Source organism: Halichoerus grypus, chromosome 6 (assembly GCF_964656455.1).
Source record: "Halichoerus grypus chromosome 6, mHalGry1.hap1.1, whole genome shotgun sequence".
Taxonomy (NCBI): Eukaryota; Metazoa; Chordata; class Mammalia; order Carnivora; family Phocidae; genus Halichoerus; species Halichoerus grypus.
In genome coordinates, this window is record NC_135717.1 from 127,203,014 (window position 1) to 127,218,232 (window position 15,219).

Below are 15,219 nucleotides of genomic sequence, written 5' to 3' on the forward strand. Positions count from 1 at the left end.
ATGTGCCAACATGCCCTTATCTAATTCAAAGCCACCTGGTGATAAAGCCTTACTAATTTCCCTTACATAATAAAATATACTATGTTCTGTGACATTCTGTTTAGAGGAATAAGATGTCTTTTTATTAACAAATAACTTCACACAGCGAATGATCAGGTTCAGTGATTCCATGATAGTCACCAGTATCGTGGGACTGCATGAGATTCTTTTTTTTTTAAAGATTTTATTTATTTATTTGAGAGAGAGAGAATGAGAGAGAGAGCACATGAGAGGGGGGAGGGTCAGAGGGAGGAGCAGACTCCCTGCAGAGCAGGGAGCCCGATGCGGGACTCGATCCCGGGACTCCAGGATCATGACCTGAGCCGAAGGCAGTCGCTTAACCAACTGAGCCACCCAGGCACCCGGGACTGCATGAGATTCTGAAGGAACTTACGTTCTCTCTGAGCCTCATTTTCCTCTTTTATTATACATGGAGAACAGATGCTTACATTTAAGTGTACATGACAGGGGCTTAATAGTTATCCAGAGGTATACGGATGTAACTGGTGGCATCATTATTCTCTCTCATAAATAAGGAAACATAAAGTCCACACAGAGAGAAAATACAGGTAAATAAGCACTTACATTTTATAGCTAATTAGAGAAAACTAAGTCAGAAACAGTATAACAAAAAAAGCACTACGGATTCACATTCCAGAAGACCCAAGTGATCTGACCATACCAGAAAAAAAGCAATTAGGCAGGTACTTCGATTTCCCTAAGCCTCCTAGTGGACAATATCCACCTCAGAAGGAAGAAAAACAGCATAATGGTGTCTTTATTCATCAGCAGCCATTTTCAGGCAACACATTTATCTTTATAAAACAGATACTCCTCACAGTATTCACCTGCCTGGCTACCCGCTGACAGGAGGAGTGACTCCAGTTTTAAACACATTTCCTACTGCTTTAATTAAGCAGGAGCACAGCAACGAGATAGGTCATCTATTTCTCATTTTCAATTTGACCCCATCTAAAGCTCTCAGTTATGTGAATGCCAAGTTATGACAAGCATATGGACTGAGGGATCATTTGCAGGGTGTCCATGGAATAAAAGTTAAATCTGGGTTGGCTCCCCGCACTTGGATGAGGACCCAATTGTTTGATGGTTTTCTCAACTGAGACTGTCATAGCTACTAATTCTCATTTCTGATTTACGGTGAAAAATACCTTAATAGCGTAAATCAAAGCCATTGGACTAAAGGAAACATACACTTAAAAATAACAATAGACTGATGGCTAGGCAAGTGATTAAGCAAATATAGCAATATGTACATAGTAGAATCTGGATAGTGGCCATATGGGTGCTAAGAGTATAATCGTTTCAACTTTTCTGCATGTTTGAAAAATTTCATAATAAAGTGCTGGGGAAAAATAACTCAAAACTGTAATCACAATAAAGACGACAGTAGGCCCCCCTGGAAAGACCTCAGCCTAGAAGGAAAGACACTGGTTCTTAGCCTAACCCTAGGAACTCTCAAAGTTTAAAACCAGAAAGTGCCTTAGGAATCCTCTAGGGCAGGAAAAATATGTAATTTTATGGGTTTGTGAAAAATTAGAAAAATAGCAATATCATAGCATTTTCAAAAAAACTAAAAACTGCTCTCTTGCTGAGATTATTTGCCTCTACACTTCTGGGCTTTAAATATCCTTTAATAATGTTGGCAATAACTGCTAACAGATTTGGCTCTTTAGGTCACCACTTAGCAGTCAAATCTGATCACCCTTCATATCCTCCTCTCCTACCTTGATGTCTAAGCCCTTGACCTGCCTTCAGCAAGAATCTCCCTACCTGTTATGTCTCCTCTTAGTAATTTTCCACCCACTAATGTCCTCATTCTGCTCATTGGCTATGAATTCCCAGCTGTCTTTGCTGTATTTGAAGTTGAGTCTAATTTCTTTCCCCTATTAAAATGTCCCTATTGCAATAGTTTTGAATAACTATTTTAACAAGTGTTAGAATAAACTTTTTCTTTACTCATGCCTTTATACAGGTATGTTAAAGGTCCTGGGACCTTCAGGTACAGAGAACTTGACAGCTAATCACTGTGCTTGCTGGAAAGAATAGTTTACTTCTGTTGTATAACTTAAAGGCTCCAAATGCTGAGATTTAAAATTGCCCAGAAGCATTAAGACATTAAAAATAAAACAAACACCCTCCCTGCCCTCCCTTCCCCAATGCTGGCCTCTTTCAACCTTATTAGTCCATGATTTCATTTTAATTTCAAAGGATGACACTAAAAGGGGAAAGACTATTGACATAAAATTTTCTTGAGGACAATGACTATGTCTTATAATATGGGCCCAGAATAGGACCAATACCTGACACATAGTAGGAATGCAATGATTTCATTGACTGAATGAAAGAATGGAAGTAGGTGAACAGCATTTATTTCCTGAAAGAGGAAAAGTAATTCAAAATAAATTCAAGGGTTGGGGAGAGGAATCAACCCTCTGTTCAAATTAGACAAATCAGAGAAAACTATAAAGACAACTATAACAACCAAACATCTAGAATTAAAATATATCTTCCTTTAAAAGTAATTTGTCCTTCCTTCTCAAACTTCCAAATGACAGAAGAGGGAATGCTTCCAAACACATTTTACAAAGCCAGCATTACCCTGATACCAAAACCACATAAGGGCACCACAAGAAAATTATAGGCCAATCTTCCTGATGAACATAGATGCAAAACTCAACAAAATATTAGCTAACTGAATTCAACACCACATTAAAAGGATCATACACCATGATCAAGTGGGATTTATTCCAGGGATGCAAAATGGTTCAATACATACAAATCGATGTGATACACAGTAACAAAATAAATGATAAAAATCATATGATCTCAATAGATGCAGAAAAAGCATTTGACAATATTCAACATCCATTTATGATTTTAAAAAACTCACAACAAAGTGGGTAGAGAGGGAATGTACCTCAATGTAATAAAGGCCACATATGACAAGTCCACAGCTAACAACATTATACTCACTGGTGCTAACCTGAAAGTTCTTCCTCTAAGATCAGGAACAAGACAAGAATATCCACTTTCACCACTTTTATTCAACATAGTACTGGCAGTCCTAGTTAGAACAATTAGGTGGAAAGGAAAGGACAGAACAGGACAGGACGGAAAGAAAAGAAAAAAGAAAAGAAAAGAAAAGGAGAGCATCCCAATCAGAAAGGAAGACATAAAACTGCCACTATTTGCAGATGACATGATATAAATAGAAAACCCTAAAGACTCCACTAAAAAACTGTTAGAATAAACACATGCAGTAAAGTTACAAGATACAACATCAATATACAAAAAATTGTGTTTCTATCCACTAATAATGAACTATCAGAAAGAGAACTCAAGAAAACAATTCCATTTACAACTACACCAAAAAAGGGTAAAATACCTAGAAATAAATCTAACCAAAGAGGTGAAAAGCCTGTCAATGAAAACTATAAGACACTGATGAAAGAAAGTGAAGAAAATACAAATGGAAAATAAATATCCAGGCTCATGGATTAGAAAAATACTGTTAAAATGTCCAAAGCGAGGGGCGCCTGGCCGGCTCAGTCATTAAGCGTCTGCCTTCAGCTCAGGTCATGATTTCAGGGTCCTGGTATAGAGCCCCGCATCATTGAGCCCCGCATCATCATCGGGCTCCCTGCTCAGCAGGAAGCCTGCTTCTCCCTCTCACATTCCCCTGCTTGTGTTCCCTCTCTCGCTGTCTCTCTCTGTCAAATAAGTAAATAAAATCTTAAAAAAGTCCAAAGCGATCTATATTCAATGTAATACCTATATCAAAATTCCAATAGCATTTTTCACAGAAATAGAACAATCCTAAAATATGTATGGAGCCACAAAAGACCCCAAATGGCCAAACAAATCTTGAGAAAGAACAACAAAACTGGACGCATCATGCTTCCTGATTTCAAACTATATTATAAAGCTACAGTAATTAAAATAGCATGGTATTGGCATAAAAACAGACATAAGTAGAACAGAGAGCCCAGAAATAAACTCATATATACATGTCCAATTAATTTATGATGAAGGAGCCAAGAATAAACAATGGGGAAAGGTCAGTCTCTTCAATAAGTGGTATGGGGAAAACTGGACAGCCACATGCAACAGAATGAAACTGGGCCACTATCTTACACCATACACAAACATTAACTCAAAATGGATTAAAGACTTGAATGCTTGGAGCGCCTGGGTGGCTCAGTCGTTAAGCGTCTGCCTTCAGCTCAGGTCATGATCCCAGAGTCCTGGGATCAAGCTCCGCGTCGGGCTCTCTGCTCAGCGGAAAGCCTGCTTCTCCCTCTCCCACTCCCCCTGCTTGTGTTCCCTCTCTCACTGTCTCTCTCCCTGTCAAATTAAAAAAAAAAAAAAAAGACTTGAATGCTAGCTGAAAACATAAAATTCCTAGAAGAAAACATAGGTGGTAAGTTTCTTAACATGGGTCTTGGCAACAATTTTTTGGTATGACACCAAAAGCAAAGGCAACAAAAGCAAAAACAAACAAGTGAAACTATCCAAACTAAAAAGCTTCTGCACAGCAAAGGAAACTATCAATAAAATGAAAAGACAACCTACTGAATGGAAGAAAATATTTGCAAACCATATACCTGATAAGGGGTTAATATCCAAAATATATAAAAAAAATTCATCTAACTCAATAACAAAAAAAAGTCTGATTTTTTAAATGGGCAGAGAATCTAAACAGACATTTTTTCCAAAGAAGACATAGAGATGGCTAACAGGAACATGAAAAAGTACCCAACATCACTAATCCTCAGGGATATGCAAACTAAAACCACAGTGAGATATTAACTTACACCTATTAGAATGGCTACTATCAAAAGGACAAGAAATAACAAGCATTAGTTAGGATGTGGAAAAAAGGGAACCCTTGTGCTCTGTTGGTAGGAATGTAAATTGGTATGCTATGGGAAACAATATGAGGTTCCTCAAAAAATTAAAATCTAACTACATATGATCCAGCAATTTCACTTCTAGGTATTTATCCAAAGGAAATGAAAACACTAACTCAAAAAGATACCTGCACCCTCATGTTCATTGCAGCATTATTTACAATAGTCAAGACATGGGAACAATCTAAGTGCCCATTGATAGATGAATGGATAAAGAAAATGTGTGTGTTTATATACCTATATATATATCTCATATATATAAAACATGTGATATAGATATATACACACATGGAATATTATTCGGCCATAAAAAAAGGAAATCCTCCCATCTGTGACAACATGGATGGACCCTAAACGCATTAAGTGAAATAAATCAAAGACAAATGCTATATGATCTCACTTGTGTGTGTAAATTTTAAAACAAAAACCAAACTCATAAAGAGAACAGATTGGTGAATGGTTGGGGGTGTGTGTATGCGTGCAAAATGGGTTAAGGTAGTCAAAAGGTACAAATTTTCAGTTATAAAATATGTCCTGCAGATGTAATGTACAGCATGGTGACTACAGTTAATAATACTGTACTATATATTTGAAAGTTGCCAAGATTAAATCTTAAAAGCTCTCATCTCACACACACACACACACACACACTGTAACTTATGTGTGGTGATGGGTGTTAACCAGATTTATTGTGATCATTTCACAATATATCCATATACATATATGGAATCCTTTTACTACACACCTGAAACTAATGCTATGTCAATCATATCTCAATAAAAAATTGTCTTCAACAATATATATTCAGGGGCGCCTGGGTGGCTCAGTTGGGTAAGCGTCTGCCTTCAGCTCAGGTCAGGTCGTGATCTCCATCCAGCTCCCTGCTTGTGGGAAGGCTGCTTCTCCCTCTCCCACTCCCCGCTTGTTCTCTCTCAATAAATAAAATCTTTTAAAAAATTTTTAAAAATATTTTTAGAAAACAATACTAGTATGCAATCAGTTATAATTTATCCGCTGGTATTGCCGTAACCATAATCAGGAAGCACCGTGTGGTGGGACAGTATCAGAGATGCCTACCCAACTGGAGCTGCAACACAGGAATAACACAACCGCTCAGAATGGTTAAATTCTCTGCCAGAAGCATCACTAGTCTTTGAAGGAAGCTGATTCAGTTTCCTAAGGGACAGCCCAGAAGCTCCATCCCAGAGGGGAAGACTTCATTATAATGTTAAATCTGAAAAAGGGAGGGTGGGGGGATGGGGTCACTGGGTGACAGGCATTATGGAGGGCACGTGATGCAATGAGCACTGGGTATTATATGCAACTGATGAATCACTGACCTCTACATCTGAAACTAATGATACACTACATATTAACTAACTGAATTTAAATAAAAAAGTTAAAATTAAAAAAAAAATCTAAAAAGGGGAGGAGAGCTTAACTGCCTGCTTTAAAATAGGAAATTAATACATTCTGCAAGCTACCAGAAAGGTAGGTGAAATGTTTTAGGCTACTTTGAACTTTTAACTCATCCGCAAATAAGTGCTATGGAGAGTTTTGTGAAATGAGACACCCCCTTCCACAGTCCATTTCTTTTTATCTTTATGCAAGAAGTGGAGAACCTCGAGATTTTTCCATTGCCAAAGTCAAACAGGAAGTTCCCAGGCAGGAGCTCTGCTAAGAGGTGTAAGAGGGGTGGGTGTGCTAGAGGAGGTTAGAAGGAAAAAAGAAAGGCCAGGGGATTTCTGAGTTTGGGGTCAAGAGAGAAATAGTGGTTTCCCTGTCATCACAACTGCACAGGCAACCAATGTGATTTATTGGTAATTGTTAATTAATGCCAATAATTAATTGGGGAGACAGAACAGCCTACAGATTCCAAAACAAATCTAAATACTTGTGGGCTATTTGCTGAATTTAAACAAGGTTATTTCATCACAATTTTGAACTTTGTGAAACACAAAGAACTTAAAAGTAGTTTTTTGGGTGGTGGTGGTTTTTTTTTTTTGTACCCATGTCTGGGTCACTTTTATAAGAAAAGTACTAGAAAAAAAAAAGAATTGCATAGTTATAGCTATAACCTAAGTAAAATTCTGCTGTAATTATTTCTTTCTGCACAAGTAAAAATTTATCATTGACCAAAACGTGAATATGATGCTTTCATACAGACTATTAGATGTTCTCTGGTATTTTTCACTGCCAGAGTTTCGGGCACAAACCCCATATCCACTTGTATCTCTAAGTCCAGCTGACCACTGATGAGAGAAAGGTTGGACAAACTGGGCAAGAGGAAGTCAAATGGGCTCCCAACCCATTGAAAACTGAACCAAGTTCTAGGTCCTAGAAGCATGGGGACCACTTGGGGGGTAAAGTTGTGGAGAAAGGAAGTAGCTGTCCTGTGGGGTCTCTGGGTCAGACTGTTGTTTTCCATGGCCTCTCTCCAAGCAGTTCTAACAGTCTCAATCCATAATTTCAAAACCAAACTAAAAAATAAAACTTGCTAATGCAGATTTGTTTGTTTGTTTGAAGATTTTAGCTCTGTGGATGTTATCTGTAACTGTAATGCTTTACAGACCCTTACAACCTAGTACGTAGCCCTTAAACTCTTCAGCCACAATAGAAAGCTTTTTGAGGAGCCAGGAAATTCCACTCAGCACAATGCCAATAAATACTGAATTAATAAGTGAGGGTATTCTGTTTCTGGATCCTCGAGTCTTGTAAGGATTGCTTAAGCTAATTCTCTAGGTCTATAACCTATTAAAAAAATCTCTTCTTGAAAAGGATTAACAATAAGTGGCTAAAAAATAGAACATCTCTCCTTAATTTTTCTGCCATCCAAAAGGTGAGCACTAGAGTTCAACTCTCCTCTAACTCCTCATTCACCGAGTGATGCCAATTCTTCCTCTGGGGAAAGCATAGAAAGTAGCTCCCTTTCTGGAAAGGTAAGCAAACCACTTCTGATTCAGGTCTTGACTCACCAGCATCCCCCTTATCCCCATTCTCTGAGCAATCTTCCTACCAATTCTATCCCTCTCAGGTACCTTCTAAAACAAAGGGAATTCCTCCTTCCAGGAGATACTGTAGCAAAGGGCAGTATTACTCATAGCAGCCTCTGATCCTAGCCCTACAGTCTTTCTCTCCCCTTCCCTATTTCAGCCATTTTGACCATTCAGGATGTGTTTTTGCAGGAAGAGTAAGTATAGTTCAAGGTTTGAGGAAGTGGTATAGTACTTCTGACGGAGGGTTGTGGCAAGATAACACTGGTGGTTAATCCTGGGTACATGTAGATGAATGCACCATAGTTTATTACACTGTAAGAAAGCAGTTTGGTGGTGTGGGCTGTAGAATCATGCTTGGGTTCAAATACAGGTTCTGCTAAGGTGGTAGGACTCTGGGAAAGTTGCATAACCATTCAGTGCCTCTGTATCCTATTATATATATATATATATGTATTTCTATTTTATAGAAAACGCAAACGTTACTGTCTACTTTATAAGATTGTTCTGAGAATCAAATGATATGATACAAATTTGGATAGAGTGAAAACACTAAATAGTAAGTGCCAACTTTGTTAGCTATTATTAGTTCTATGCATATATTTTAAAAGAATGAGGTAATTCTATATGTATTGACTTGGAATAAAGTCCATGACATAGTGTTTTTCTGAAAATCCTAGAGAATAACATACTTAGCAGGAGTCTATTTTGGGAAGAAAAAAAAAATACATGATACATATTTATAAGTGTATCCAAATAAGTCTAGAAAGGCACACACACCACTGAAACACTAAATTACGGTCATAACCCCTAGGGAATGTGTGCATATGTGTGTGTGTGGGGGGGAGTGTTCCTACATTTGTATATGTACAGGTCTTTGCTTGAATTCACAAGTATGTACTGATGTAGGCAATACTGGGGTCCAGAGCTGATGGCCAATAAAGAATTTTTGAAACATCTTCGGTGCAAAAAGGTGGTTTTATTAAAGCACAGGGACAGGACCCATGGGCAGAAAAGGCTGTACTGGGGTTTTGAGGGTTGGCGATTAGGTACTTTCAAGTTGGGAGGTTAGGGATAGTGTAAATCTCTAGGGAATTTTGGAAACAAGTTTCCAGGAGGGGGCCAGCTATTGTTAGATAAAGCTCATTTATTACTGTCTAATAAAACCTTAGTCATGAGACCCTTCAGATGTGTATCTGTGGGCCATATGCTTGGGGATGATTGCTAAACTGTATCTTGGGGAATAGAGATAAAGGAATTTCCAAAGGAATTTTTATATGTTAAAGTAGACTTACGAGATCCTGGGGGGTTGGCCTAAGATTACTTCTTGCCCTTAGCAAAGTGTCAACATCGGGGCAGTTGAGTCCCTAGAGGAAGTCCCTCTGCCTGTTTCAAGGACTTGTCAGTGGGCTGTAAGCAGCAAGGACATTTAATTTTTTCTTTTGCCTTTGTTTCCCACATCATGTACTACTTTTATAAACGATTTTTAAAATTAAACAGTGGCCTTTTTAACCTTCAATTTGAACATTTCTCACTTCGGGGTCTAGGAAAAGGTGAACTTCTTAGAGATAAGGAAATGGAGGCCCACCTAGGAGGAGGTAGAGCCCCTCAGTCCCATCTATCCCAGCTACATGTCTCATTTCAGATTCCCTTATATTCTTTACAGTCCTTGGCACATCATGTGCCTGCCATAGGATCCAAACATTCTGAAACCGGTTGTTTTATTCCCCTTTCCTTTTCTTCCTATTTGAGGCCCTCCTTTTATTGCGACCAAGTAGCTTTCACGTGTGTTTTAATATCTTCCTTTCTACTTCTCAGAACTTTCTCACCATTTGTCTGCTTGTCATTCTGTCCCTCAGACAGGTGCCCCTGCACTGGGAAACCCACTGGAGTGACAACTAGCCAGGTAGTTCGGGTTTTTTGGCAGGCACAAGGGCCCCCACCTACACAATTGTAGGACTTAGTGGAGTATGCTTTAAAGCGGTTTTGCTTGCAACACGTCTAAATGGCCTTTTAAACATTTTTTTTTAAATCTCATTCAAGAACCGGTGTTTGGTATGTTTGGACAGGACAGGTGTTTATTTTTGCTTTGGCTTTCTCCTGGAAGTTACAACGCTATCTTGTACCTCCCCCCACACGATGTTCTCTACCAAACTTGTCCTTTATTATGTGTTAATTTTTATTGTTTTTAGCAACCTGCGTTCTCACTTGTCTTCTCACCATTTTTCACATTCCCTTCACGTTTTCTATTAAAACCCATGGAGAAAAGGTTATATGGTGAAAAGGGAGATTCTAGTTAGGGCGTCTTCCATGCAGTCTCTCGCACCGGAACCCGGAGCTTCGGGAACCATGCCTGCCAGAGGGTATCCGGGCCACCAGAAAAGGGTCAGCATCAAAGCGCCCAGGCATCGGGAGAGCTGATTGGTTCCCGGGCGAACCAATCAGCGAGCGACGCTGTTCGCAGATCGGGGAGGGCCAAGATTATAGAGCGGATGGAGTTAAAGGAAAAGGGCCAGGTGTGCCAGGCACCCGGGTTTTGCGTGCACTTGTGCACCCACCGGGTCATTGTCAAGCCCGGATCTCTGGTCTCCCAAATTACACCCTCCGAATTTCCCAGTTTCATAATGCTGAGTAGGGAGAAAAACATTACGTATCCTACCATTCATAAGATGGTCATTAATAGTCAATGGAGGCGTAGCTGGGGGTCAGGGTGGGGGTAAGGCTATTAAAATCCTCCCTCCTTTCCCAGTTCCACTCCAGGTCGTCAGCCTAACTGAATCAGTTCTTGAAATAGTAAATCATTCAAACGTTCCCTTAATCGCAAAAGCTGATTACCAAAATGCTATCCTTAGACACCCGAAATAAGTTCCCCTCCCCGTGGATTGGGGGAACTAGTACTGGCATTTACCGAACGCGCAGGGTTTTACTACCCGCTAAGGAAGAAGGGAGAGAGGTCTTAGGCTAAGTCAGAGAAACTGAGCCCTTCTAAAATGTGCGACCTCGCACACGAATGCGTCCCCCCCCCCCCCCAGCGCAGCGACAGCTCCTCCCAACTCTACCCCACAAACTTCATGCGGAGGCGCAAAGATTTTTGGGAGGGTGGGCGCTGATACCAGATTTGCCTGCTGTGCTTCAAACTTCAGCAGAGATGTTCTACGCACTTTCTTCCAAGTGTCACAGCCCCCGGACTCACGGACCCGTCCAACCTTAGCTTTCCCACGGTCCAGCGCTGCCTCCCACCATCTACCGCCCATACCCAGGCGGGAGACGCTGCGTCCTTGGGGATGGGGGAAGGGGGAGTGGGAAAAGAGAGGAACGGCCAGTGTAAGTAAAGAGGTCCCCGCCGAGGCCTGGACGCCGGCAGCCCCTGGAGGGCCCTGGGGCCAAGGAAGAAGGAGAGAGGAGGGCTGGAACCGTGCGGGGAAGGGCCGCGAGGAGAGCAAGGGAGCCGCCGGTGTCGCTACACTCACTCTGCGTAGCCAGTGGCCCAGGGCAGCCGCCGGGTCTCCTTGAGGATGAGGATGGGGCGGGCGATGTGGTCGGCGCTGCACTCCACCTCGTCCTGAGACAGCCCCAGGAACTCCGGCCGCCCGTAGGGGAAGCGCAGGGGCAGGTCCGAGCCTCCACAGCCGCCGCCGCTGTGCTCGGAGCCTGAGCTGCCAGCCATGATGCCGCCCATGAAATTGGCCACGGCAGATTTCACTCGAGTGAGCATATTACTCCGGCGCCCTGCAGCAGCGGTGCGAGCAGGAGGCGGCGGCGGGGGCCCGACGAGGCGCAGCGCGGGGCATGCAGGCTGCGGCGGGCGCCGGGCGCACGGGCAGCCGGGCCGCTGGGGCGCGCCGCGCGGCTCGCGGAGCCTAGTGCTGCAGGGGGCCGGGCCCCGGCCTCCCGCGCTCTGTGCCGCCGCCGCCTCCCCCCGCTACACTTCCGCAACGGAGCGGCATGGAGCGGGCCGGCCGGGCCCGGAGAGACGCCGCGCGCTCCGGGAGCGGCTGGGCGACCGCAGCGGCGGCAGGTCCCTTCCCCGCCCTCTGCGCTCGACTCCTGCGTGAGCGGAACTGAGCCCACCCGGCGAGCCGGCAGAGCCCGCGCGGCTGCTGCCACGGCTACCGCCGCCGTCGAGTCATGTGATAATCAGGCTGCATGGGCTCGAGCAGCTGCTGTGGCCGAAACTCGGCCCCTCCCCTGCCGGCCCGAGGGAGGCTCGCCCGGGGATCGTGACCTCCTGGGGGAGGGGGGAGCCGGGCTGGGTCGGTACCTGGCTGAGGGGATGGGGGCGCTGTGAGCGGAAGGCCGTACACAGGTGTTAGGGGAGGTCACGTGGAGCCGGGCGAGGCCAGTTGAGGAATCCACTCGCTGAGGAATGCTTGCCTACTACGCCCTCGGGGAAAGGGGAGACAGGTGGAATCTTGGTGGGGCGACTCCACGGTGGGACGGCAGTGGAAATGAGAAACACCTGGTGTAAAAGACTTTCCAAAGCTGAAACAAACTCACAAGGGTTGCACAAGAATTATTTAAAAGTTTTCCCCTAGGCATTTCTAGAATTACTTTTTTTTTTAATTTTATTACCACCACACGCATCATTATCTGCGGAGCAAGCCCTGTTTGGAACCCAGAATAAGCTTAATGGCAAGAAAACAAAAGGGCTCTAAGAAATCAGATGCAAGCCCTGTTTTACCTAGTACTTAACTGTTCAATAAATTTATACAAGCATGCTCCTCCAACATAACAACAAAAGTGTCTTTTCAAAGCTGACCCTGTTTACTATTGAGACACTTAATGTAAACTATTTTCTTAAACAGAAAAATGTCTGAAAAGCCAACTGGTGAATATGTCTCATCAGGGGTAACATTTGTTAAATATTGGCTTAATTTTTTTTTTTTTTTCAAGAAAGCTGTATCCTGTTCATGTTTACTTATTCTGTATCCTGTTCCCATGTTTACCTACCATTTAATTTGCCAGGATTCTGCGTTACTGGTGGAGTTACACATACTAAACAGCTCACTTAGAGTTCAGGAGGGAATACAGGCCTTCATTCTTCTGAATGAGTGGAAAGGGGGGAGAGTCGCCCAGGTGTTGGGGGGGAAGGTAATCCTCTGAAGAGGAATTGCAATTTTTGCTCTTACGTGAGGCCTGACCCCATTTTATCGTATCTATAATATTTTTTAAGGCATTTTCTTCCCCTCTGGCTTTTTCATAAATAGGTACTCCGGTTTATAGCAAATAATTATGTAAAAAAAAAAAAAACCAACTTGCAAATGTTCAGTGAGATACCATTCCTTTCAATGAGTTTTTATTACTTTTCACAAAACAAAAATAATTTTAGCTTGGACCCCTTTCTCTAATTTTAAAATTTGGGGCAGGATTCTAAATAATGCAAAATCTAAATGAACAAAAAAAGGTCTTGTCAACCTTTGCTTTGCTCAACTATAAACTACATGGAAAAAATCCAAGTAGTGGCTAAACATCTAATCAACCACATACTCTGGCATCCACTGAGTCCCACATAAACTTAGAATCCCTCTCAAGCTTTTGTCGTAGAACAATTACCCTTTACCAATGTCCTTTGGATACTTTGGTAACTAATGTCTATTGAGATTAATTTATTGTATTCTGACCTTCATTTCACTTATAGCAAAGCTATAGCAAGGCTTTAGTATTTACTAAAAATAGGATTTAAAAAAATTTCCTGTCTAGTTTATTTTCAATTTAAAGTAGTACCTGATCATAGTCAATAAATAAATAAAATCCAATAGTACAGAACTATAAATGAAAAAGCAAAAGACTCCAAAAATTTCCCCAGGGGATCACTACTGTTATTATTTTCCCTAGGCTTTCAAAACTTTTCTCAAATAGGATATTTGGTATAATTGAATTTGGTAATATTAGGCAGATTTATGATCCAAAGTTTTGTAGGGAGCTCTTCTATTTCTCTGTCACCTGAGTATTATCCGTCATGGGAAAGTGTTGATATACTTTGGCTTTGCAAGGCTAGTTTGTTCTGCAAAAATAGTCAGACAGACTCTCATATCTATTCTCTGAATATTTCTTTTTTTCTTTGAGTATTTCTATAGTATAAGTATTCATCACTAATAAATCTACTATCTTTATACCTACCTCTAAGACCAGTGTCACGTCACAGGATTTTCCAGAGAAATATTTTCCATGTAAATTTACTCCTCAATTGTGTCATTCTTTAAGATCAGCTGGGAAGTAAATTCTGATTAAAATGGGGTTTTCATCCCTTTTAGGGGAACCCCAGAAAAAATGCCTTTCATACCTATTACAAATGCAAATCGGGGAGTATCTGTGCTCACAGCTTTAGGATTAGTGATTGCCTGAATTCCAGTGGTGTGGTAATCAGGATTTGAGAGACCCTCAATGTTACCCATTATATGTATGTCCCAATCATCAATAGATATGCTTCATTTGTCTCTTTTATAGTTTCTTTGCTCTTGGAAAATGTGAGCTTGAAGACTTTAACAGAACATTCATTTATAGGATAGATACATGGACCTTATACTTGGTTGCTCTTTATATAAATATAATCGCATTTCTAGGCCTCTAATACCATGGCTTTGACTACACAATGGTTGTGCCGTCAGTAAGACTATTTTCAAGAGAAAAAAAAAGTCTGGATAATTTCTTCAGTGAAGACATCACGCATTCCCCTAAATATTTAATTACAAAAGGAAAAACAATACCTTACAAGTGGAATAGCCCGGCAGACATCGCATAAAACAAGTGATCAAGTTAACATCACCAGTAGTGAGACCTATTAATGTCCTGTGCATGCTGATACCATGCAGTGAAAAGGGCACATCACTTATGTGGTATGCTTCCCCAAATCCTCAACCTCATTAGAACCTTGAGAAAACATGAGTCAAACCCAAACCAAGGATATTCTACAAAATACTTGACCAGGTATCTTCGTAAGTGTCAAGGTCCTAAAAAACCAGGAAGGACTGAAAAACTGTCAGTTTGCAGACAAAGGAGATACACCACTATAATATGTAATACTCTATATCCAGCACCTAGCCTAATGCCTAACAAGTAATAGGGCTCGGTTGGTAAATTAATTCTCTAAAAAAATTATATTCAGCAAAGAATATGAATTGTTTGAATGACCAAATCTATAACCCTGTTTTCTTAAGGATTTTTCTCACTTTATCCCTTAGGATCTATCTTAAGCAGAACTTCCTTAAAATCTAATAAGAGAAGGCTTAGCTCACTTCAGACAATATCCGGATTGG

At 41.4% G+C, this 15,219-nt stretch overlaps 1 protein-coding gene across 2 annotated transcripts in view; it reads right to left on the reverse strand.

The window, feature by feature from the left end:
- PPM1H (protein phosphatase, Mg2+/Mn2+ dependent 1H) overlaps positions 1-12,106 on the reverse strand; it is a 243,318-nt gene extending 231,212 nt beyond the window's left edge. The window contains exon 1 of one of the 2 annotated variants that reach the window (XM_078076213.1): positions 11,434-12,106. In XM_078076213.1, the coding sequence (XP_077932339.1) occupies positions 11,434-11,678 (245 nt within the window). In that variant the 5' untranslated portion in view covers positions 11,679-12,106. The remainder of the gene's footprint in view (positions 1-11,433) is intronic. The other variant, XM_036122874.2, reaches the window with a different exon arrangement.
- Positions 12,107-15,219: the final 3,113 nt, after the last annotated feature.